General features: G+C 39.2%; 1 protein-coding gene across 3 annotated transcripts in view; it reads left to right on the plus strand.

The window, feature by feature from the left end:
- LOC117294415 (huntingtin-like) overlaps positions 1-27,293 on the plus strand; it is a 77,639-nt gene that overhangs the window by 12,450 nt on the left and 37,896 nt on the right. For all 3 annotated transcript variants that reach the window (XM_033776802.1, XM_033776804.1, XM_033776803.1), the window contains 20 exons: positions 445-626; positions 8,703-8,904; positions 9,046-9,561; positions 10,289-10,507; positions 11,448-11,615; positions 12,174-12,268; positions 14,664-14,803; positions 15,057-15,117; positions 16,018-16,118; positions 16,646-16,769; positions 16,937-17,077; positions 17,411-17,559; positions 18,519-18,679; positions 19,620-19,828; positions 20,519-20,645; positions 21,323-21,441; positions 22,268-22,375; positions 23,176-23,253; positions 23,737-23,957; positions 27,128-27,197. In XM_033776802.1, the coding sequence (XP_033632693.1) occupies positions 445-626; positions 8,703-8,904; positions 9,046-9,561; positions 10,289-10,507; positions 11,448-11,615; positions 12,174-12,268; positions 14,664-14,803; positions 15,057-15,117; positions 16,018-16,118; positions 16,646-16,769; positions 16,937-17,077; positions 17,411-17,559; positions 18,519-18,679; positions 19,620-19,828; positions 20,519-20,645; positions 21,323-21,441; positions 22,268-22,375; positions 23,176-23,253; positions 23,737-23,957; positions 27,128-27,197 (3,191 nt within the window). The remainder of the gene's footprint in view (positions 1-444; positions 627-8,702; positions 8,905-9,045; positions 9,562-10,288; positions 10,508-11,447; positions 11,616-12,173; positions 12,269-14,663; positions 14,804-15,056; positions 15,118-16,017; positions 16,119-16,645; positions 16,770-16,936; positions 17,078-17,410; positions 17,560-18,518; positions 18,680-19,619; positions 19,829-20,518; positions 20,646-21,322; positions 21,442-22,267; positions 22,376-23,175; positions 23,254-23,736; positions 23,958-27,127; positions 27,198-27,293) is intronic.

The raw sequence follows: 27,293 nt of genomic DNA on the forward strand, positions 1-27,293 counted from the left end.
AAGACGTGTCTTATCCACAGGAAATTACAGTACTTGTTGCTTATTGCTTAATGCTTGTAGGAAATGAATTTAATTTCCTTGTTCTCTATAGTGAATGACTGATTTCTTCTTTGTTCATAGGATTTCAAAAAGGTATGCAATAAGTCATAATAGAGAACTTATTGTAGGTGGTTTGCTTGTGCTCAGTTGGCTAGCACAAACTGGTGATCCTGGCTGTGAAAGTCCACTAGGGGCAGTGTTCAGTTGAATGGATGTGCTGGAACACTGTTGACATTAAATATTTGAAACCGCCTGTCAATCTGCTGTCAAAATTACTTGCAATCATTACATTTATGTATTTGTATTTTCTTTTCTTCTTCGTTCTGAAAAGGAAATAAAGATTAAAGGAATTTAATTTGTTTCTCAATTTGAAATCAATCTTACTTCAATTGTTTTTTCATTCAGTGTTTGTAACCCCAGTCAAGGAAGATCGCCATATCCAAATGTTGCTGGGGGTACTCTTATGCTTTCGTCATGTCATGCCTCATCTGGCCACACAAGAGGTTAAAGAACTTGGGTTAAAGGGCAGCTTTGGGGTCACCAAGAAAGAAGAAGAGGGAGGAGTGACATCTGAACAGCTACAGCAGGTTAGTTTAGAAGTCAAATTAAACTAGAAATAGTGTTTGATGAACCCTGGGTGACATCTGAACAGCTACAGCAGGTTAGTTAGAAGTCAAATTAAACTAGAAATAGTGTTTGATGAACCCTGGGTGACCATTGATTGCTACATGTATGTCTAGTCGAGACTACTGCTTTTCAACTACCACAGTATGCCCAATGTACTTGGGGAGAGGGGCGGGGGGGGGGGGGGGCAGCAGTGGTAGTTATTTATACCAGACTCAACTACAGCTGTACCATGCCTGATGTGTGGGTGCTTTCATAAATGGGGTTGGGTTTGCCGTCCACCGTATGCCAATTGCCAAGTACTGACTTGCTGGGATTTTTAAATACACTAACTCATCAGTTAATCAATGATTGTCACAATTACAGGGTTTCTTTAGCTGGAAGTAAAATAAAGAAAAAATTTGAAGTCAAAGTTGGAAATTATTTATTGTTGAAATTGTCTACACATTATAATTAAACTTATCATTTGGTTGTTTGTACATTTTGGTCCTACTGTTGGTCCGACTATGCTGGGGTTAAACATAAATTTTTTCGTTTTGTAAACAAATATTATTTTAATGAGTGTGTGAGACGTCGCGTTCTTTTAAACTTATTTTTCTGGCGTTTATGTTTTCCAAAATGGGTCGTAAAATTAAGTGTCAAGGTCATTGAAAATTCCACATTATTTCAGACAGGAAGGTCGTATGATCTTGATTTTTATTTCATTAAAAAAGGTTAAGATTTGCTTGTTTGGATTAGGATGATAAACGCAAAAATGAAATTTACTTGATATTCCTCATTACGACAGAGCGGGTCGCAATTGGTCTTCACTTTTTTATTATAGGCCCCAGTTTATAACTGTACAATACTATTACAAAATGTTTGTTGTTCTTGTGCTATGGTCTGACAGGTTTGTGATCCATTTCTCAAAGATTGAGACAGACTACATGTATGTTAAAAAACTTGCTGTTAAAATGTAGTGAAGGCAGGATTGATTTTCATATGAATATTTCCATCTAATAACCCAAAATTAGCAATAATTGCAGCAAATCTGGGAAAAAATTGGAAAGAAGCTGATTTCAACTGATAATGGTAGGTATGGGTGTCAGTTACCACCCAAAAAAAGTAAGGACCACTTAGGGGTGGGTAATCGTTTCCCCGGGGGGTAGTTAAAACCCGGGGGTTAATTACCCAAAATTTACCCAAAGTATGTTGTGTTTGGTATCAAATGAAAGGAAATTTAATTTTAAACCAAGTAAGTGATGTTCATTTTGTCATTTTATCATCCTGTGAAAAGTTATACTTGATTTAAGATGTGGCGCTTGCTAACACAGGATCAACAAGGTCATTACACACATTCTAATGTAAAAACCTTAAAACTATTATTTTACATTACTTTGTATCTATCAAAGTGTACCACACTGTTTGAGGGTTCAAATTAACTTGGTTCAAGACATTTTAAGTGGATACTACTGGTACTGACAAGCCAAACGTGACAGAAAGCTCATTAAAGACCCTTTTTACACATATTTTGGTCAAAACGGCTTGAATGGCAGTTTCTTCTACATCGCTCAGTTATTCAGTGTCTGTAACATCAAAATGTCCGCAGCACACTCTAAATGCAAACACGGCATGCCATGCCAGTTTTTATGCTGCTACATTTCATGGTTTGGTACTGCATCTCCCCTTCCTTGCAGTTGCAGCAAATTGTTGTTAAAAGATTTCTGGGGTGATACTCCGACAAGCATCTTGAGTCCCAATTTACTGTTGGTATCAAACTCCCAGCCTCTTCCAAGGGGCTCAAAGAGAGGTTTTGAGATGCTTCAACATCACAACTTGGAGGTGTTCACGGAGGGAGTGTTGTGCTGTTGCATTTGGTGTTGGTGGTACACGATCAGGATCTATTTTTTCCTTGGCTGCTTGCCTTTGGCAACCTTGCCAGGACGTAATGTGGTCAGTGCATGTCAATGCATTGTTACATAGCTAACTTCGAAGAACGTCCCAGTAGTATCATGAAGGCACCTCCATGGTAGTATGCGGTAGTTAACATCCGGAGGCAGTGAGGGAAGCTGGAGAGAGCGTTTAAAGTGGATGAAGACATTGTTTTGCATGCGTTTTCTAAGAAAATAAATCAATTTGAGGATCTTCAGAGTTGTTGCTGGCCAGATCGGTTCCCTGAAGGAAGAACCACAGCAGGTACATGTATGCCGGCAGTTGGAGTGGACCAGACAACCCCTACCCAAGAAAGCACTCCCCTCGAAACCGACATCTCAACATCGATAGGATAGAGGAAACTGAAGATAAAAGTCAGAAAGATTTAAAGATCTTGACAGCTTTCTCAAAAGCATGTGACACCAGGGACGTCAGTCAAAAATCCCTCACACTGTAAAAAAGAAGCTAGGGTGTCTGTTTAATCACCGTAAACTTTACTGTGGAGGTTTTGTAAATTTCGCCTTGAAGGGGTAGTTTACAAAACCTCCACAGTAAAATTTACGGTGCTTTACCTGGCAGCATAGGGCGCCAGGTAAAGAACCGTAGATTTTATGGTTTTTTTGTACATTGTCAGAAGCAAGCTCACAACAGCGACCCAAGATGCCCCAAAGATGCCCCAACAGACACACTAGCAGCTCAAGGGCCACCATGCCGGTAAATCAAATGGCCGGTTTACTGAAGAAGGAGTCTCGCATTATCAGCCAGTTCGGTGAATCGGGTCAAGATGAAACCTTGTTCCAGCATCTCAAAATTGCTGAGGGTAGAGAGATACATGTTGTTCGTTTAGCCACGCAGAAAAAAAACAAGCAAGCTGTAAGAGTGCAGGAGGTGAGTGCCGTTAAGACCAACCTGATGAAGCAGCTCCAACAGATTCAAGCTGACTAGGCTGCTCTCAAAGCTTCCACCTTAACCAAAACAGCAGAGAGACCCAAATGCTCCAAAAACACTGCCCTCTCATGAATTGGGCTGTAACGACAAGCCAGTAAATGACCTGAACATGACCACTGCTTCACCTGTGGTAGCTGTAAGCACTTCAGGAGAGGCTGCAAACAGCGACAACGACCCTAGCAAGCAGGAAACGGCAACGTGGCGAACGGAGGGGATGAGTAGCCGTCCTGACATCCAATCAATCTCAAGAAATTCAATCTCAAATACACTCAAGTGATGTCTCAGAGAGTGTTGCCCTCATGGTAATGTCAGCTCAGCAACTACCACAAGGTTCAAAACTGACCAACTTAGTTGGCCCGAAGTGCACCACCCGGTGTAATCTAGGAAGAAGACCAACCTAGGCTTTGTGTGATACTGGTGCCCAGGTTTCCCTAGTGTCTACATCATGGCTTATAACCAGAACATGTTCAACCAGTGACTGACTTGCTATAAAACAGTACTCTGCTGATAATGGCAGCAAATAATAATCAACTCTGATGGCTTTGTTGAGATGGAATTTCAGCTACCAACAGGTTGCCATCGTCCCTGCTGGTTCCAGTGTTGGTAACAAGTGACCCCATTCTTACCCGAATCAATGTACAATACATCCCGCCCACCACGGTGTCATCCAATCAAGGTGGGAGTACCGAACCGTCTCCAACGTCCACTGTTACTAATGAATGAGCAATAATGCATTATTCATTCTAATTCCGCTTGTAGGAAAAGTACGTGTATGTGTGTGGTATTGGAAAACCACGTGACAACGAAAGACAGGTGTAATCGCGGGTAATTTAAAAGGTATTTGATCCAAAAACATGTTGGGCGTGGGCGTTGAACCATCATTTTACCGAACAAGTGTACAGCAGGAATTTCAAAAAGAATGACACAGCAAGCATGCGAAAGGACCATGGTTGTACATGTTTGCAAGGGCCTTGCCACTGGGTCGGAGTATCGGGGGTCGGGGTGGGGAGTGGTTGCGTGACGTCGGGGGTGGGGGTGGGCGAGCTACATAACAATTGGCATGTTTTTATGTGGTAACTTTTTTTTTTATGCATACGGACATAAATATGAAACATTGAGCATTGAATTACGATACACCCCTGACAGTTAAAGAAAAGTACAAGACGATGTTTTATTTTTATTTTATTGTTTAATTTATTTTCTTTATAAGCTTTATTTGTCAAAGGTCTACTCTTTTTCCCTTTTTCTTTCTTTCTTCTTTTCTTTTCCGTATCCTCTTTTTTCATGGCTCTTCAGGACGGGGGTGTAAGTTGTCTTCTAGGTACTGGTTAAACAGTCTGACACTCTGCCCGAGTTCTCTTGATAATTCAGGCAGGGTGTTGGTGACGTACTCATAGAACGCCTCATGGCTCCGTCTCACAACTTTATGAAGAGGCAGCCTTCCAGGCTCGCCGCGTGGAATGGGAATATAGTTCCCGTCTCGTCATTGCGGTGGTGGCGGTTGTGCTTGGGGGTTAGGTTGCGGAGGAGGTACTGCGTGGTCGGGCTGTTGCTGAGGAGGTTCCGGTTGGTTTGGTTGGGGATGGGGTGCTGGGTGGTCGGGCTGTTGGGGCTGTGGGGCTTGGTGGTCGGGCTGTGGAGGTGATGCTGGGTGGTTTGGTTGGAGAGGTGGTGCTGGGTGGTCGGGCTGTGGAGCTGGTGCTGGGTGGTCGGGCTGTGGAGCTGGTGCTGGGTGGTCGGGCTGTGGAGCTGGTGCTGGGTGGTCGGGCTGTGGAGCTGGTGCTGGGTGGTTTCGCATTGCTCTCTCTAAAGGGTTGCCCCTGGCAGCGTATCGCATGTCGTTCAGTCTTCGGTCTTGGAGCCTGAAAATGTTACATTGGAACGGAGAAAGGATATAAAACAAATAGAAATGTGAATCCTATATACTGAGAAAATTGATATGAAGAAATTAATTTTGCAGTCTTTTAATAGTTGTATATATACATTATACAACACCTTTCCTAACCCTTTTCAGTCCCCGCCCCCGACCCCAAACACTGAAATACATACCGTACAATGTCTCTGTTAATTACATCTCTGACTCTTCTTCTTTGCTGACTTGCGTTCCGTTGCATGTAAATCTGATATATGGGGCCTTCGGGATCAGCATGCAGCAATAGGTGGGCCACCACCCTACCCCAGTTATTTCCGTGGGCTCGGTAGCCTGCAAATATGAGTCGTCTCTCATCTTGATTCACTCTGACGCCAGCTCGCTCTTGTGCCATATTTCATGAAAATCTTTAAAACAAAGCAGTTCAAACCAAGCAGTGCCATGCAAGATTTCCAAAAACCAAACCTCGCACTAATAAAAGTAATATTAGGAATTGTCAAGAGGCACTGACGGTTCACCTCATTAGTAATAACTACGCCCTAATCCGTCCGAGCCGTCCTACGTACAATGACATAAAGCACTGACGGTTCACCTCATTAGTAATAACAACGCCCTAATCCGTCCAAGCCGTCCTACGTACAATGACAAAAAACACTGACGGTTCACCTCATTAGTAATAACAAAGCCCTAATCCGTCCAAGCCGTCCTACGTACAATGACAAAAAGCACTGACGGTTCATTTAGTTAATAGTAACAAAGCCCTAATCCGTCCGAGCCGTCCTACGTACAATGACAAAAAACACTGACGGTTCACCTCATTAGTAATAACAAAGCCCTAATCCGTCCAAGCCGTCCTACGTACAATGACAAAAAGCACTGACGGTTCATTTAGTTAATAGTAACAAAGCCCTAATCCGTCCGAGCCGTCCTACGTACAATGACATAAAGCACTGACGGTTCACCTCATTAGTAATAACAATGCCCTAATCCGTCCGAGCCGTCCTACGTACAATGACAAAAAGCACTGACGGTTCATTTCGTTTATAGTAACAAAGCCCTAATCCGTCCAAGCCGTCCTATGTACAATGACATAAAGCACTGACGGTTCATTTCGTTTATAGTAACAAAGCACTAATCCGTCCAAGCCGTCCTATGTACAATGACATAAAGCACTGACGGTTCATTTAGTTAATAGTAACAAAGCCCTAATCCGTCCGAGCCGTTCCATGTACAAATACAAAAGGCACTGACGGTTCGCCTCATTAGTAATGACAATGCACTAGACCGTATAAACCGTCTCATGTTCCTGTACATGCTTAACAGATTGTCAACATGTCGTTTGCAATTTGTTATGTCAAATTTAACAAAATGCTTTAAAATTAAAATTAAGAAGATGCGAACATGACAAAATCACCCGAAATGTGTAACCTTTGTAGTTTCGAGCTCAACCTTTTTTAAGTATAGTTTTGTGGCTGTTGTCTTAGTATAGACAGAGGCGTAACCAGACATTTTCATACGGGGACAGCGGGGGCAAATACGCGTGTGTGTGGATGTGTGGGGGGACTATTTTATTAAACGAACTACATGCATTCATTTGTGTTGGAGCTCACTTGGCGGGTTGGGGAAAGAGGGGGCAAGGGTCTGAGCGGGTGCCCCCGCCCCCGCCGGTTACACCACTGTTAAACATTATGTTGACGTCAAATGCAAATTATTTTTTGACATATGGCGGGTGAGTACTGAGTAGGTATATCATTTGCATACTTATTTCACAAACAATTCGTTGCTGGCTCTATTTGGGTTTATTTTATTATTATCGATTATAGTTTTAAACTTTGTTTTTAAACTGACATATAACACAATACGAAAGAATAAACAACAGATCAGAGGCATTATAGGGTTTGATTGAGGAATGGTTTTATTAATGAATTTCTTCAGAAAGACGAATGTGTCTTTGGGCCAGGAATGCACATAACTCAGCAACAATGGACATCATCCATCTGGGATGTCGATACAGTTCCTTCACAGCTCTGTATGTCTTGAAGTAGGAAATGGCATGTTCTACATGTACATGGATTCGACATCGAGCGTGTTCCTCATTGAATATATGCATGGCTGTCTGGTCATCTATATCAGCAACTTGCCGGATCTGATCTCTGCGGAATTTGGTCATGATGGGATATCTGCTGGCATATCCATTGTCTCCAAGTAGATACGCCTCCTCAGGGAAAGGTAGATCGAGCCCTGGTCCTATTCTTGGCATCAAAGTGTACTGACTTGCATCATTCATGCGTCCCAGGAAGCCACTCTGGACATACCGTATGTTACGATTGTTGTCGATTACAATCCAAAAGGAGAAAACAAAGAACATTACCACATTAGACACAGAGACCGAAATGACAAGTTTACAATTAATGTACTGTGTAAAATACATCGTACAATCACTGATCATGTTCAAAAGTTGTTTATATGAAGAAAAACCCCGAAAATCTCAAATTCTTGCAGCAAACAGTCCTGCGAAAATCCGCGATATTTTTCCCAGATTAGGCCTATAAACCGAAAAATATTAAATTTATATTTAGGCCTTTGTATCATTTTTTAAATATGATGTCAATTTTTTATGGAAAATGAACAAAGACTTTCACTTTAGATGGTACAATTTATGTTGTTGGGCCCAGTTTTCCAGGTTCCATTGTTTAGTTGATACAGCTCGGAATATATTTGTTCATAACACTATGGTTTGCCATTTTCTGACTAGAGCAAAGGTTATGATAATTGGATTTAAATGAGGCTATAAAAATATTGGAGCTACAGACCAGACCAACTAACGCAGCAATGTGCTCAATAAACGACCCTTGAATTTCCCGGGAAAGAATTCTTTTGTGCTTTAAAGAGTCTTTACACTGAATGCTTACAGTGGTATGTTCTCACAAGCTGTATTTAAATAAGCGCGAATAATGAATGCATAAAATATTCATTAATGGGCAGAAATTACAATGACGTAGTCGATGTGCTCACACACGATTGGATGAATGACATAAGGCGGGCCTTGTTTCGTCAAGTGTCTTCTGATTGGATGGTACTCGTAGAACGGTTTAACACGTACAATGAACCGTCTAAACGAAAGAACTCTAGTAGGTCCATAGTGTAATAGGGGCTTGATTTATTCACAAGGCAAGCTACACAGTGATCATGGAGTTCAGAGTCCAATGAAAAAAATACTGCTTGTGGGTTTACTGAGCTATCTAGCCCTAACAATAAATGTTAGGCCTTCACATTGTAATAATGAAGTGCATGATTGCTATGTTTCCAGATCTATGAGTTTCTACTGTACTGTACCCAACACTCGGACCATAATGTTGTTACAGCAACTCTGGAAACCTTACAACAACTGCTACGCACCCCTCCTCCACCGCTCCATAAACTACTACTAACTAGAGGGGGCATTACACATAAGACTGTATTTGAAGAAGACGATGGGAAATCACCAGAAGACACAGAAGATTCAACTGGGGGTAAGTTTACAATAAGTTTTGTTCTAATGCCATGGCCCCTCTTGTTTGCTTTGAAATTATTGATATTGGATAACATTGTAACATTCTAATTTTACATTGAAAACATGATTAATTTAAGGGATGAATCATATCCATTTACAGGAAGTCAGGTTCCGAGCTTGTTTGGTGCAGATTCTGGTCTAGATGAAGACCCAGACACAGCAAGTTTAGCAACAAGTAGCTCAATAGCAGGAGATATAACATCAACTACCAGTACATCTGATACAGGGATAGACTCCGAGGCAGCTGTCAGTACTATGCTTGCTAATCTTCCTGAAGTACCTTTACCTTCAGGAGGAGAGGCTGGGTATCCTGAATCCCTGATAGATGATGCAGAGGTCGTAGTCAATGACAATGAAGGAGAGTATTCTAATGTTGCTATTGGTGACATTGATGAAGACTCTAGTAACCAGGAGGCAATTGGTTATCTAGGTGATCAGATGAGACAGATGTCTATTGACAGGCTTGATGTAGAGGTAGGACTTGATGCCAGGAGGGCAGGTGGTGCTGATTTATTAAGGGTTGAGGAGATGGACTTACAAGATGATACAAGCAGGGAGGACTCTTCAACCAAGAACTCCCCCACTACTGAAGTTAAGACCAAAAAGGGTGATATAGGTTAGTAAGTCTAATCTCAAAGTCTCAGATACTTATCTTAAATATAACATGGTTTGAGGGTGACTAGTCGATATTAGCTCCCCAAGGTATTGGAGGTTGACAAACTCGTTTGCCAACTTCCAATACTGAGGGGAGCTAATATCGACTAGTCACCCGAAATAAATCATATTGTATTTGTTTTACTATATTTCATACATATTCAGTTACCGGAACATGATTTGGAGCAAGGGAAAATGAGGACTGTGAAATAAAATGTACATGATATGCTTGTTCATGTGTTAGATGTCGCTAGAGAGAGGGAAGTTTGTGCGTGTATGCAAAACAGTTCCGCGATCGTAAAGCGCATGACAAGTAGAATACATGTAGCGCCTGGGTTGACCGGTCGCAAAGTGGTAATGCGCATGACGAGTAGAATAGCTCCCGGGCTGCCGGGGTGCTATTCTTCTTGTCATGGGCATTATCCATGTGCGTGATTATTCTCTTGCGCCCTTGGTAAACATTAAAAATAGCACCTGGCACGTGATGATGAATGCACCAGTAAGAACTTGACTCTCCGTCATGAATATGTATGAGGAATAATAATCTCAAATAAATCTGGCCTAAATGTGTGGTTGTGACTGCTAGTCATGTTAATTTGCCGAGCACATAAAGTTTGTTTCAAGATAATGTAGAGTGCTTTCACTCTTATCCAAAAAGGTAAATATTTCCTGTTTCTTGCCCTATTCAGGTTGTTATACAGACGATGACTACCCTATTACCCACTGTGTACGGCTGCTGTGTTCAACCTACTTATTAACAGGCTACAGTGGTGGTACCATACCTGATAGACGTGTTAGAATCAGTGCTAAGGCCTTGGCCCTTAGCTGCATTGCACATATGGTAGGACTCCACCCGAGACTGTTTTTTGCACGTCTTTTCAAATCAGATGTGTCAGAATCACCAGAGGGTAAGTTTTTGGTTATAAATTTAGTTTATGTTCCGTGAAATGGATGTAAATTTTTCATTTAACTGAGTTGAATTTGATTTTTAGAATTAATGCCAATATGTAACGGTTAACCCAAACTGATTCCACATTGGTGATATTTGATAATGAAACACTTTATTTGTTATTATCACAGGAATTAAGATAAGGTTCAATAAACCTTTATTCTCTGAAAGGTGACAGCCATATTGCTGATTTGAAACTTTGTTATGCACATACTGGATGCATCAGTTTTTGCGCTTGTTTACCCGTCTTGTTTTGATAGATCACAACATAAAGATCTTTGTGTTGTTAATATGCATCGTTTTATTATTTCATTGTTAGATCTTATGGACTATCCATCTTGGTTTACGTACAAGGCATCCCAGCCTACAAGCTTTTGCTTTAATGGGTCATGCCTCCATACAGTTACAGTTTGTTAAAACCCGCTGTGTATGTACTGCATGTACTTTATCCACCATGTGTTGTGTGATGCGCATGGATTACCCTATGTTGTGTTTGTCCTGTATATGGGTACCACACACTCAATAAAATTGTATTATTGCAGCACCATGCGGTTATGTGTATGTGTTTGCAATGAACTCTCAAGGGCACATACAAATTTGGCAAATAAGAAGGCTTGTTAAATCATTCCAAGATTTTTTAAAGATAATGATGCTATTGCTAGTCCCTACCACTGTACCCCTCAGTTATTGTTACAAATGTTGGGAAATTTGTTTTGCCCCACTTTCAGCGCACTACAAAAGGTTTCATGAGAAATGCCATATGACTGCAACTACTTGTTCCAGCATGCAGTGCTTAAATATAGAGACTGTGTTTCTCTTATTGTTACACTTCTAAGATGGTTTTCTGGACACTCCCAATGCCCACAATGATATACATGTACAATGTGTTCCCTCTGTAGATGAACAGTTGATTCGTGATGTCTTGGTCTACATGACTCACAGTGATCATCAACTACGTGCCCAGACCACACTTCTAGTGGGCCACCTCATCAAATCTTCCCTGATTGAATCCGACTATGACTTCACGAGTTGGTGTTGGGACCTTTGCCAAGATCATCTTCTGACTGGTCAGTTACAATAGACCTAAACCATGCGACCACTACATGTATCTTACTTAGGTTATCTGTACATCTGTTGACAATTTGATGTTATTCATTCTTGTATCAAAACATGACCTTGTTAAGTTTATCAGCACTGAAAGTTTTAAATTGAAGTAAAGGTCCAATAACTACAAATGCTTAGTCTTTAGTTCGTATTTTGTCAATAAAAGAGCTCATTCTTTCAGTACTTTAAGCATTTTGCTCAATCCTTGAGGCTTTTTGATATAATATTTAACTCTTTTTCATTGAAAACTTTGAACCTCTTTAGCTCTGAATATATGGGTACCATCTATCACATATTGTTACAATGTCAGTGCCTTTATGCAAATACCTACATACACATGTAACACTACACTACATGTACCAACAGAACCAGGTTTCAACCAATTGTCATGCAAAGACATTCCAATGTTTTTGTCAATGTAGGTTTTTTAGGTCTACCACAGATAAAGTGCGGTTGTTTTCACAAGTTAACTTCTGTCTGTTTTGTTTGGTATTGCTGATTGTTGGTGTACTTCTCTATAGATCCAATGAGTCTTGACTACTTGGTATCATTGCTGTCCTCTTCACTCAGAGATGAATCATCTGTCACAGTAAGAAGTGCTTGTCATGCCATTAAGGTGAGAATTCAATCAAACTAAACATATAAAGATATGAGGATACAATACTTTTAGTGTAGATTGAAGTTTGAATGGCCTTATTTTTTAATTTATTTATTTATTTTAAATCTTTAGACATACACAATAGTTACAAGTTGGACATGGGCTGTCAAGGTTAAAACAAAAGTATAAAAACTGTCATCAATAGATGTGTAAAACCAGACTCCTGCAAACGATAAAAATATAATTATACAATATAAAAAGGAGATTGCACTCAAACATTAAAAAAAACAAAAAAAAACAAACTTAAAAACACAAGCAAATCCAGATTATTGAAAACAAACCAAAAAAAACAGCACCCACAACAAAACACCGTAGCAACAGGAGGAAGGGACAGAAATTTAAAAATAAAACCATAGAATGGACTAAAAACCTCAAAAACCCAAATAAAACTCAAACTGGTACACCGAGCATCTTTTAAAACAATGAAACCAATAGCATGAATTAAAGGATACGGGTACTTTTTCAAAAAGACGTGTTGGAACACTGGCTTATTGACTTGATTTGCAGTGTCTACCCCTACCCTCGTCAATGATTGAGGTTTCCTTCTCTTTCCTTTGTTTCTAAATTTAATCACAACTTTTCTTCACTTGCTTTTGATCACATTGACTTAAGTTGAGTGCAAGACACTGGCACTCATTTTAAATGAGGATGCAAAAGGGCACATACATGTGTGGCAAGGGTTAAGATTAGCCAAGCATTATTAAACATTGTTAGTGTTTCATGTACATGAACATACTAACGTCCGTCGATATATCGAAAATACTCAAAAACTCGATATTTTTTTGACATCGAAATCGCCGATGTCACTTTTATAATCATATCGTAATATCGGATTTTCGATATATATCGAAAATTTCGATGTTTTGAAAATTTCGATGTTCCTAAATGATATCGAAAATACCAAAAGAGTGTCCGATTATTTAAAAGAAATCTGTGTTTGAGTATTAGAAAAGCCGTCGTCGTTATGTAGTTTCATCATTTTGAGTTGCCCTATTAAATAAAATACGTTTTACAACCAAGTATGTCTGCATGTTCTTTGTGTTTTCGCCATCAGCCGCCGGCCCGCCGCAGAAGTTCACGACCCCGCGGCGAGCGCACGGTAAAACCTCAAAAGAAACCGCCGCTGCTGCCCTAGCCTATCGGCTGTTTGAGATGCAACTTCCCATTGTGCACGTGATCAAAATCAATGCGTCTTCATCACAGCATTATTGACTTTGCAAAAATACCCCGCAAAAACTTCCCCGAATCAACAAGACAAAACAAAACAAGGAAGAAAACAATCTTACGTTATACAGTAAAATAATCTTTCTATCAATCCAAGGTATCGTAATGGCGTCATTTGGGTCAAATAAAGCCTACACGTTGTGTTGTTTTCGGTAAACAAGCTAACATTTCCGAGGAACTATATGCTTCGCAGACCACGCTGTCGGCGGCGTTTGCGTGCGTACCAGCGAAGACTATGCTGTTGTACGGTTTAAGCGTGCACACCAGCGTGTATGGTTATTGCAATTCGGGGGGAAAACCCGTTTGCCCAAGCATGCGCAGACACATGCAGTCTTTGGTCAAGGCAGTATCGCGTGATGCACTGCGTTATTTCGACAATAGAGGGCGTTCTAGCATTCAATGTTTCTTGCCTTTGTTATAGAATGCAAAGTAAAAAGACTACGAGCCTTTATTGGAGACTATGTGACTGCATGCTGCGTGCGTTGTATATTGTGATCGCTGAGTGGTAGGTCTGTGTTTTGCGGGACTTTCTAGTGATTTTTTTTCGATGATTATCTCAACCATTTTCAACCGTAAAGGTAGTCTGCGCGCCCGTTGGACAACTTGATTGACACTTCTACGTCAATGCATCGGCAACTGACACCTTAATGTCGGCGAGTCACGCAACTCACAAAGGCTCTGTGTTATTTTGAGACGGCCAATCATGGCCAATTACGAATCGAGAATTGTGGTGAGCGTTCACCAATTGGCCAAGCCAGCGGTAGCGGCGATCATATTTTGTTGTAAAACCAGAAATAATCGGGGCGGGACTACGCAATCTGAAATTGTTTGGACTACAAACAAGTTCGGGGGATCAGACAAAAACAGGTTGAAATGTAACCCTATTAAACTGTCAGTCTATGGTATATATATTTCTACCTCCATGAGTATACCAAGTGCTGTTTTTAGGCTTCCATCTTGCGCGCGGGAAATACTCGATATATCGAGTATACTTGATATTAAATTTTCGATATATCGGTAATGGGAAAAAACCGACATCGACGGACGTTAGAACATACGTCAGATATCCTTTCTACATTTGTCTTACTAATGGCATTTGTTGTTGATGCATGTGTCTTTTCATGTCTAGCTCTGCCTATTTGATCTATGCAAGAGTCACCATGGTAACCTTGGGCTTCAGTTGACTTATGATCTACTAGAACTCAACAAGTGTTCCTATTGGTTGGTACAAGTGGAGCTATTGGATCTACTCAGCTACACAGATTTCAAGTATGCATTTATAATGTATCAAATAGACTTTAAATAAACTTTTACTTGGCCCAGAACTGTTTCTGTCTAAATAACCATCATCTTAAATTGAGTCATTTCTATTTAAAAAATGTGCACTAAATTTCTAAAGTTAACCTGTGGACCACATTAAATAGTTTCAATTTATTCAATTTTTCCAAATCCATCCGTACTCCATCTTGGTAAGATGAGCTAAAACTAATTGAAAATGCTTTTCTTGAATTCTTTATTCCAGACTGATGCAGTTTTTAGAAAACAGACAACAACAATGGGCACAACCAACGAACCTGACAAAGGTGAGAGTCAAGTTGTACATGTTGATTTTAGCTGTGATTTATCAAAAGTCCAAGTGGATATTCTGATACATTACTTCTTGTTAGGTTCTGTCCAAAGTGTTTTAAAAACATCTTCAAAGTTGTATAAAGCGTGTGATGGGTAAGGGGATCAAAGACGTTGTATGACGTTAATACATGTAGGTAAATAAAATATTAGGATATTTTCAAAACAAATGTTCAGTATAAAAAGTTATACTCAAATATTGTGCCATGTTAGTTGTGTATGGAAACAATGTTTATTTTTATTCCTTCCCATATCATTTTTAAAACTGGCCACACAGTTTGCTCCATCAGACTTTTTTTTGTGTGAAATGCAATGTCAGAACCTGGCAAACTTTTTGATCTAGAGTTATTTCAAACTGCCTGAAACAGTAATTATTTGTATGGCATTTGAGGCATTGCATGGTGAGGTATCAATGTATATTAAGTTTGTGGTAACACCATATGTATATATTGCTGTTTAGATTTGTTCTTGATAATTGGTGCTGCTATTTATTCTACATACTGCAAAGTAGATTTCAGAATTTAGGAGATTACTTAATTCTGAAATAAACTCCTGCTTATTAAGTACTACCTAGGGGAAGGTAGGAAGTCAGCCTGGACTATTGCTTCCGCGACAGTACAATAAATGGCAAGTTCTCAAGAACCGATTTACACAGCAAAGTAGATACATTCTAATAGTGTTACCACAAACTGAATATTGAATAACTGTTTAGTTTGATCAAATCTTGTTCATGTTATGCTGCTATGCCTTGAGTGTCTTTACAAAGTGTTGACGTATCCAAATATACCTTGTGAAACCTCTCTTTTGTTGCATAAACAATATTCATGATTGATTGTTATACAATGTTTGTATCTCAGTTAAAAAGTGTGCAGGATTCTGTCTTGACTGATGTTGTGCTTCAGTTCCTTGGAAGTCATGATGTACGAGTCAGACACGCTGCAGCAGAGGCTGTGGTCAAGTAAGATAAACAGATTCACTCGGCCCTTTATTATGGTTTTGACATTTTATGTATCTTTTGTAATTCTTAAGAGTTGGAAAGGATAGAAGCTTTGGCAATTGAATCTCTGTCTAGAAGTTTTATTTCTGAAAAAGGCAAAGAAAGATCATGTGATAAAGAGTGGTATCAATTAAGTTATTAGAAACAATATCAAAGAATAGTTTTTATATACAAACAATAGTAACCTGGACAACATAGTAAATTGACAACTAAGGTTTGTGTCAAACTCATGACTGTGTTTGCTATCTGAGGTTGTCATTATCTGCTACAAAATAAAAGTAAAAATAAACTAATGCTCCTACATGTCCTAGTTCAAAAAATTTGTCAGAAATTAAAAGCATTTGCTAGAAGGTAGAAATTACTCATCATGTACGTGATGGTCTTTGACTGCTATGAGATTCAATGCATCTGTCAGGCTTGGACAAACAAGTGAAAATCAAGCATAACATTTTCAGCTAACCACTAGATGTCATTATTGTGTCTTCTAGATTGATCCCAAGGCTGTTCTATCCTGTGGACTACCCACACCAGGAGCCATTGACAGCATTAGCTAAAGATCAAGTCACTCAGTATTTAGATCCTGTCATTGGGGAAGCTGTGCACTATTCACAGGTAAGGCTTGGCCTCTATTTGTAGATGCTTGTATTCTAAAGCAACACGTCATAAATAACAGACTTATGATGTTTGGAGATAGTGTGTAAGGATTTGGCATTTTATCTTGTTGAGTTTGAATATATAAATGTTGACTAGTAATTGACATTGTACCGTTTCCTTCACAGGCCCAGACTACTGCTATGAGTGAGATCGTCATATTCAACAGTGGCCCAGAGGGAGGAAGAGTTACTATTGACTCGGCGTTGTCTAGAATCGTTGATTTTATTGTCAAGACAATGAACACTTCTTCTTCCAAGTTCTCCAGGGTAGGCAGAAGGACTAACGTTGATTTAGCAAAACACGAGAAAAGTGTCAATGCTATTCCCCCTTGTTTTGTGGTTTCTCTTAAATTTTGTTATAAATTTTATAAATTGTGAAACACATTTCAATTAAATTTCAATTCAATTCAATTCAATTCAATTTATTTATTTCATCACAGATTACAAGTAAAAAGTGAAAGTGACATTTGTTTTATTCTGCAACCATCTTGTAGATTATTGGAAAATACAATTGAAGCCCACATTGGAAAAACAAGCTTTCAAATAAGGCTGCAAGCTTGTATGATATTTAAAGGGTTATTATTGACTTTGTTTCAACAGTTCGGCTGTTGCCATGCTCTATGTCAGCTCTCCATGACTTATTCTGTTATTGCTCATCCAACGGCATGGAGTTGTGCAATGTGTCTTTCACCGCTCACTAAAGATGGCTCATTGAAATCTGCTGGACGTGTGAGGAATGCAGCAGGAAGGTAAGGTCAAAGGTCAAAGTAATGAAACAAAGGACTTACTGGAATAAAGTGATTTGTATTGTACATGTACAAGTCATGCAATACTTGTCATGTTTATAATCTAAATTGGCATCAAGAATCCTGATGTGAATAGTGATACATTTGGAGTCAAATTTGAGTTAAATTTCCATAAATCCTAAACTCCTTTTGATGCCCTTTTATGACACAAATGAAATCCAATGTGAAGAATATGTTCATTCAGTAAATCAGACATTCAGGAAAACCATGCTGATCTCAATTATAACTTCTCTATTGACCCATTGCACCAATATCACACACTGCTACTGCCTGCCACTCTCGCCATATCAGTGGGAGTCAAATTGCTCAGAAAAATGAAGGTGTGTGTGTGTGTAAATGCACACTACACTGTATAACACCTGGGACATTGACTCCCAACATGGGATTACTGAGATTATTATAATGACGTCAGGTGAATTGGGTCAATATGGTAAGTTTGTGCTTACCTGTGTTATCTCTTAAGCTACAATGACTGTAAGTTAGAACATGTGTACTTGGTAAAAAAGTTTCAATGCAAGTCGTGTCAAATACAAATACACTCTTATTTGTACACTCTTACTGTTAAGGGTAGGATTCCTTTTTTAATTTTTTTTATTTATTATTTATTTTATATCCCGGGGGATAATGGTTTATTCCTTCAAGTTGAGTTGTTTTCTGTGATTGACTCAAGTACAATTCTTTGTGTCTTATGTCTTTGTTTACCACTTAGTATTTGGGTATTTACATATGACATAATATGAAATGACAAGTTGTCATCAGGATCCTTGGCTGTATACATTTTGCCCATTCTCAACCATAGAACAACAAAATGTCACATACATTTCACCAATATGGTGTGGTAGCACACAATGTCGGCAAGTAAATAAAGAAGTAAAGTTGTATATTTTGAATTTGATTTGTAGCTTTGGTAGTCAAGGAGCACCAGTAGGATTAGAGGAGATGAGTAATGGATCAGGATGTGGTACTCTACCTCTCATTCTGTCTACATTGACATCTTCATTACTCCTATTGGACCTTACAGCCCACCAAGATGCTCTTCATGTAGCTGGCAACATCCTTATTGGTGAGCTGGTTCAACTATACAAACAATTTGCCACAATATCATTCAGTATAATTTCAAGTGATATATCTTGAAAGTTTTCAGGCTCAGGTCGCAGTAGGTTCTCAAGCTCAAGTCGCAGTAGGTTCTAATCACAAACTTTCCAAGCACATAAAAAAGATTTTGTAAGCAAAGTAGTAACTTGCCACCAAACATGTTATATGTGTATTGCTGGTGATGTTTTGCTAACATATTTTATTCTGAAGCAATGTTATGTTGAGCATCATCATGAAAATTTGGCTTTGGTAATTGAACTAGTGATGTATAACAATGCAGAAAGTACAATCCTTGATGTTTAGAGCAATATGGTGAATATTTGCCCATTTTGTTTTTGAAAAAATGCAAAGAATTCAGAGACTCCAAATAAAAATTGTGCATAACATAAGATCCAATCAAAATTGCAGAATACGATGATAACTTGAGGTGGGTGTTACATCTTATGCATGGACTGTACAATGGACACATGGCCAATCTGTGCCCTGAGACTGATATTGCAATAAATACTAAATATATGGGTTGGGTGCCTGTTTTGGGTTGCAGTGGGTTGGGTGCCTGTTTTGGGTTGCAGTGGGTTGGGTGCCTGTTTTGGGTTGCAGTGGGTTGGGTGCCTGTTTTGGGTTGCAGATGATGGAGGTGGGCACACTGGTATTTTAGCAACCTGGTCTGATTGATGGTTTGAGCACCCCTATTTAGAGACTACCTCCATAGCTAGCAATCTTTACCATTGGCTTTTGAGTTGTTTATCAACCCAACACCATTTGGTATTACGAGAGCCAGCCGGCCGTACATTCTAGAATCAAATGTGACTTTTCCTGGCCTGAATCTGTTCTTTCAGCAGTTGGCAACGTGTTAATTTTTAGGGATACCATTCTGATTAACTATCAATGTTTGCCCACATTTCTAGGAGTTGCCTACCACTCATTGAAGGCTGGCATATCCAGCAAACCCCCCACTGTAAACCAATCTACCCAAGGAGAAGAGGAGAGTTGGTCATGCCTACAGAATCGCTTATTGGTACCTCTAGCTGCCCAGCTAATGCAGCATGTAGCCAGAGTTCTCTGCTTATGTGCTCATGTCATTGAAGGAACACAGCCTGGTCCTCCAAAATCACAGGTTAGAATATTGCTCATTTTGAATTATTATACAATACAATTATATTATACAAACATAAACACCTACAATGTACATTGATTTTAGTTATTACTTCTTGGGAAATTCTCAATGTTATTGATTCCATCCAAGCCATAGAGCTGGCAGAAAAAAACACTAACGTACAAAATACTTCCTTTGCAAGAATCAGGATGATCAGGTTGGTTGAGTGGTTTCTTTCACCTCTGTGAACCCTGCTGAAAATCCCAACTCAGAAGGAGCTCCTATGTGGATTGGGTTTCAGTACACACCTTATTGCAATGGTTTTTACCATGGTGTTTTTACCATGGTGTTTTTTTAGGCAAACCCAGTGGACCTTAGCTTACCACTCTCAAATGAACTACATGGATTACGATTGTATTTTTGTTTTGTACCTTTGTACTTGTATGTTTATATTTCCTTTAATTGATTTGCATGATGCACTGGGGTGGATTTCACTAAGAGTTAAGACTAGTCTTTTCCTGACTAAGAAGGAGTTACATGCCTAACTTAGGACTAGCCATACATTTTTAATATCTCCTAAGACTAGTCCTGAGTTAGGGTTTGTCATTTTCTTGCACATTTTAAAGTCTTAAATGTCGCTTCATTGTCTGTGTGGAAGTGTTTTATTGATGACTTCTTAGACTTACATTAGCCTTTGATGTTTTTCCCCAGACTACACTTCCATCCTTACCTGCTGGACCTTCATTGAGTCCCATTAAGAGAAGAGCTAAAGGAAGAGATAAAGACACTGTAGATCCGGGTAACACTTCACCCAACACACAGATTAAATCTCAAACGGGTAAATATCAACTTCCTTCAACCTTCTACTAATTGCTTTGTCAAGTTGGAGTTGCTTATACTGGATTCCTCTCATTCTGTTAGGATAAGATGTGCATCAAAGTATCAACAGGGCCTTGGATGATTACATTGGGCCTGCTTGAACTAAGGATATAAATAAGGAGCTCTCTTAAAGCCATTGGACACTTTCTGAAAAGAACAAAAATTTAAGTTCACAGATTTACAAATAACTTACCGGGTTTACAGAAGGTAATGGTGAAAGACTTCTCTTGAAATATTATTCCATGGAATGCTTTACTTTTTGAGAAAACATTAAAACAATTATCATTTCTCGATAGCGAGAATAATGGATTTATTTTAAACACGAAATGTGCAGAAACAAGGTTGGGTTATCCCGTTATTTTCTCCCGACTCCGATGACTGATTGAGCCTAAATTTTCACAGGTTTGTTATTTTATATATAATGTGTGATACACAAAGTGTGGGTCTTTGGACAATAGTGTTTACCGATGTTGTGAGATTGCTTTAAAGAGAATGTGCACCTAATTTGAAGAGGCATACTTCCAGCTCAAAGAACATTTTAATGTGACACTTTGAAACTCATTAGCTCAATGTCTTATTTTCATGTACGCTCAATAAAATTCCCTTCCATTTTGCTATTGTCTTTTGTTATTGTAGACAAATTGGACAATACTGAGGAGAAAAAAAGTCCCAAGTCAACATACGGTGCCTTTTATCAACTACCTCACTATATGAAACTCTATGAAGTGATGAAGTCAGCATTCAACAACTACAGGGTAACCTATCAACCATTTCTTACTATAAAACCAGATTATTCTGAGATCTAAGAAATCAAACGAGATCATAGAGATAATGCTTTTTTTTGTGATATCATTACTGCATTCTGAGAGCTGAGTAAACATACTCCTTTTTCATTATCGTTTAAACTTTTGGCATTTGTATGATGATTAAAGATTTGAGATTGTGATCCAAAGTTATCACTAAGACTGAATGAAGCAAGCAGCTTTGGAACAAAGTGACTCAATGAATACATCTCAATGTCTAAGGCTGTGTTCGCATTGAATTTTCTTGTTGTTAAAGTACCGCGACTTTTCTGTAGAGCGACAAAATTAAATCCAATGGGGACGCATGGTAAACCTCCCTGGTCAATTTACTGCAACTGTGATGTTAAACTAACGGGCCGAAAGATGACTTGGAAGACTTCCATGCAGCCATGGTAACTTAACAGGGGCACTAAAAAGTCCAATCGGAACAGCTTTGTGCTGTTAACCTACTGTGACCTTGCTGTAAAACACTGTGCAAACTTTGCGGAATATAAGGTAGAATTGCATAGCAGATTTACACCAAAGCCAGTAATGGTAGCTTTCCGAATGGCAGCGGAAGAAAAAGTCCAGTGGAAACAGGGCTGAAGGGAGATACGCAGAAGAGTTTGACTATTCACAAAAAATTAGTTATGGGAGTGACAACACTCCAAATATACTGTGTTGAGCCTGCAATACTTCACCATTTGTGGAGTGTAATCATTCTCAATGGTTATTTGTATACCATTGATTAGAGTTTTAACCCACTTCCAATTGTTTTCCCCAACCCTCTAATCCTCAGGTGACTCTAGACTTCAGTAGAACCGACAAGTTTGCCGGATTGTTAAAGACAAGCCTGGACAGTTTTTCTCAGCTTCTAGAGATTGCAACCATGAGTGAAGTTGGGAAGGTAAAAGGACAGTCCATGCTTAGAATTAATTTCTAATTACATACATATCTATCTATGGTTTGATATCATCCTGGGCCCTGACAGATCAAATTATTCCATCCAACCAATGGCTACTATACACCGATGTTGCATGCTGTCAACAACACCTCCTTGACACCACTTCCCCTATATATCTCCACTATTATCAGACACCACTGCCTTTGGTTAGTCGGTCATGTTCTCGGCTATATTGAACCAGCTAGCCGTGTGTTCGTCACTGGAAGCTGGATGCTTCTCATCATAGAGGTCATCCCAATATGATCTGGAAATCATCCATGGAGATTGACGCTTGTATTATCGCACACATCCCTTAACATAATCTACCATATCTGCAGCTGATTTCATGAAACGCTAGGATTAATTATATCTTGAGTTAGGAGGAGTAACTCGTCCTAACTTAGGATGGGTTCAATGCGTCCTAACGTCCTCGGATACGAAGCTTAACTCGTCCTAAGTCCTAAGATTAATCCTAGGTTAGGAAGGGTATGGTATGGTGAAATCGACGGCTGGTCACTAAAGAGTGTTATTGAACACCTAGAGTGTTGGGCAGTGACAACTGTGATCCGCCTGTCCCATTGCCAATCATAATGCTGTACTAGGCCCATTGGAACCAAGGGCAACACATCAATCTAATGTGTTTCAGATGGTTGGCTGAATTGATTCATTAGTTACGCTAGATCAGTTCAGTCATTGATGAGTGTCTTGCTTTCAAAGCAGTTATTGACATTTTTATAAAATTTGTTCTCATTTTGTTTGCATAGTACACAGAGGAGCTGCTTAGTTATATGAAGTCTTGCTTCACCATTGAACCTACATCAACAATCCTTTGTGTGGAACAGGTATGTCATTTGCAAGTGGCAACAATTATTTTGTGTAAATTGTGTGAAGATTTTTTGTTTTTAGTTTATTGTATACATCTTCTTTATTTCCACAAACGCTGTAGTTCTCTTTGTGGTTACGGGTAATAGACATGCATCAAAAGTCATTTAGTTAGGATTATGACTGTGAATATGTTATTTTTATACCAGTGTTGTTACAAAGTGCATTGTATGTTGAAGGAATGATCAGCATTGTTGGCATGTGGGCCTAATAAGTTGTTTCCAAAAGGAAGAATACCCTTCAAACTTGACTCATAGTAAGATCTGCACTAGTAAATGGCTCCACTATAGTGACCTTATCATGATGTCATCAAGTTTAGAGTTTACATTATTTCAATGTTGAAAATATTGTGAAAACAATCAATATTTCCTGAGCTACGCATATGAGAGGACTTAACAATGCTTTACAATCTTACAATCCTATTTGACCTTTTCATCCTTCAGTTGTTAAAAGCTTTGTTCTTCACCAACATGGCGAGCTCAGCTGAGATTCCATCTCCTCAGGTTGCTCGTAAACCTGGTAAGGCTACTCGTCTGACCTCCAACATGAAGCCTGGCTTGTACCATGACTGCTTTGAAGCTCCTTACACTCAATACACCCAATCTCTAAATCAGTTAGGACCCAAGATGAGTACTACTCCTGAGACTGAAGGAGGCAATGCTGGGTAGGTAATATAATAATATTAATAATATAATAGTGGCTTCTTACATGTATGTAGTGCATATATCGGGCACTCAGTGACGCTCAAGGTGCTTTAACATACAGTATTTCCTACAAGGTATGTGGGCCTAAGTTTGAGTTATGAGACATTATTCTTTGCACCATGTAATGGTTTACAAGGCGCTATAGCAATATGCTGCCAATCCTGCCAGGAAAACCGGGGCGAACCCCTTCTCTTTTCGATAAGTGCAGTGGGTTCTTTTCTGTGCGTTACACAACACACGGTACGAACTAGAAGCCTCTCGAACAATAAAATAAATTTACTCTGCGGTAGTAGAATATATTGCATGACAGTTCTTTAAAGTAGATACACACATGGTTTTACCACAAACCAAATATATATCATTACATGTACTTCTTCTAATCTTCAGACATGTCATTCTGGACATTGTGGTTCAGTCATCATTCTAATCTTCAGACATGTCATTCTGGACATTGTGGTTCAGTCATCATTCTAATCTTCAGACATGTCATTCTGGACATTGTGGTTCAGCCATCATTCTAATCTTCAGACGTGTCATTCTGGACATTGTGGTTCAGTCATCATTCTAATCTTAAGACATGTCATTCTGGACATTGTGGTTCAGCCATCATTCTAATCTTCAGACATGTCATTCTGGACATTGTGGTTCAGCCATCATTCTAATCTTCAGACATGTCATTCTGGACATTGTGGTTCAGCCATCATTCTAATCTTCAGACATGTCATTCTGGACATTGTGGTTCAGCCATCATTCTAATCTTCAGACATGTCATTCTGGACATTGTGGTTCAGTCATCATTCTAATCTTCAGACATGTCATTCTAGACATTGTGGTTCAGCCATCATTCTAATCTTCAGACATGTCATTCTGGACATTGTGGTTAAGCCATCATTTTAATCTTCAGACATGTCATTCTGGACATTGTGGTTCAGTCATCATTCTAATCTTCAGACATGTCATTCAGGACATTGTGGTTCAGCCATCATTCTAATCTTCAGACATGTCATTCTGGACATTGTGGTTCAGCCATCATTCTAATCTTCAGACATGTCATTCTGGACATTGTGGTTCAGTCATCATTCTAATCTTCAGACATGTCATTCAGGACATTGTGGTTCAGCCATCATTCTAATCTTCAGACATGTCATTCAGGACATTGTGGTTCAGCCATCATTCTAATCTTCAGACATGTCATTCTGGACATTGTGGTTCAGTCATCATTCTAATCTTCAAACATGTCATTCTGGACATTGTGGTTCAGCCATCATTCTAATCTTCAGACATGTCATTCTGGACATTGTGGTTCAGTCATCATTCTAATCTTCAGACATGTCATTCTGGACATTGTGGTTCAGCCATCATTCTAATCTTCAGACATGTCATTCAGGACATTGTGGTTCAGCCATCATTCTAATCTTCAGACATGTCATTCTGGACATTGTGGTTCAGCCATCATTCTAATCTTCAGACATGTCATTCTGGACATTGTGGTTCAGTCATCATTCTAATCTTCAGACATGTCATTCTGGACATTGTGGTTCAGTCATCATTCTAATCTTAAGACATGTCATTCTGGACATTGTGGTTCAGCCATCATTCTAATCTTCAGACATGTCATTCTGGACATTGTGGTTCAGTCATCATTCTAATCTTCAGACATGTCATTCTGGACATTGTGGTTCAGCCATCATTCTAATCTTCAGACATGTCATTCAGGACATTGTGGTTCAGCCATCATTCTAATCTTCAGACATGTCATTCTGGACATTGTGGTTCAGCCATCATTCTAATCTTCAGACATGTCATTCTGGACATTGTGGTTCAGCCATCATTCTAATCTTCAGACATGTCATTCTGGACATTGTGGTTCAGCCATCATTCTAATCTTAAGACATGTCATTCTGGACATTGTGGTTCAGCCATCATTCTAATCTTCAGACATGTCATTCTGGACATTGTGGTTCAGTCATCATTCTAATCTTCAGACATGTCATTCAGGACATTGTGGTTCAGCCATCATTCTAATCTTCAGACATGTCATTCAGGACATTGTGGTTCAGCCATCATTCTAATCTTCAGACATGTCATTCTGGACATTGTGGTTCAGCCATCATTCTAATCTTCAGACATGTCATTCAGGACATTGTGGTTCAGCCATCATTCTAATCTTCAGACATGTCATTCTGGACATTGTGGTTCAGCCATCATTTTAATCTTCAGACATGTCATTCTGGACATTGTGGTTCAGTCATCATTCTAATCTTCAGACATGTCATTCTGGACATTGTGGTTCAGTCATCATTCTAATCTTCAGACATGTCATTCTGGACATTGTGGTTCAGTCATCATTCTAATCTTCAGACATGTCATTCTGGACATTGTGGTTCAGTCATCATTCTAATCTTCAGACTTGTCATTCTGGACATTGTGGTTCAGCCATCATTCTAATCTTCAGACATGTCATTCTGGACATTGTGGTTCAGTCATCATTCTAATCTTCAGACATGTCATTCTGGACCATAGAGCTATATATATTGACTAGAGCGCTAACACCCCGTTATTTTGTACGGCAATTGTACGACTATTTGCATGATAGTGCGTTTGTTCTTTTCTATGTGTCATCGAAGCAAAAAATGCAGCAAATGTGAACGCACAATCTGCTGATGATCGTACAAAACTGCAAGCGCCATGTGCGTCATGTTTAAAAGGCGCGTATACTTTTTTTGGTACATCAATCAAGTCGAACATACGGTTTTCGTAGCGGGGACGTGCGCGAATTGGCATTCGCGTACGAAAGCGCACATGCCGAATTAAAACAAATCGCGGCAATGTGTGTTCTCTTAAAATTAAAATCGTTCCGTAGTCACGCAACACATCAAACATGTCTGCGCTCAGGGTGGGTTCAAAACGCGGAGCAAGTTAGCGCTCTAGTCAATATATATAGCTCTATGTTCTGGACATTGTGGTTCAGTCATCATTCTAATCTTAAACTGAAATCAATGTAATAAGTGAAATGGTAGATCAGGAAATTGTTGTTGCTTACACTGAATAATACAATGGTGGTTAAAGTATGATATAAATGTCTTGTATTAAGATAGGCCTTAAAGTTTGTGAATCATTTCTTCTGCAGGTTGTTTGGTTGGATGAAGTCTAAGATTGATAGAAAGGGCATTCTGGGAAAAGTGAGCGGCAAAGAAAAGGTGAGATACTTATTACATTGTAATTTAATAAGCTGGACATTAATTCCAATAAATTGGTTTGTAAATTACCTGAGTAACCACTTTTAAGGAAAAAAC

Source organism: Asterias rubens, chromosome 9 (genome assembly GCF_902459465.1).
Source record: "Asterias rubens chromosome 9, eAstRub1.3, whole genome shotgun sequence".
NCBI classification, from domain to species: Eukaryota; Metazoa; Echinodermata; class Asteroidea; order Forcipulatida; family Asteriidae; genus Asterias; species Asterias rubens.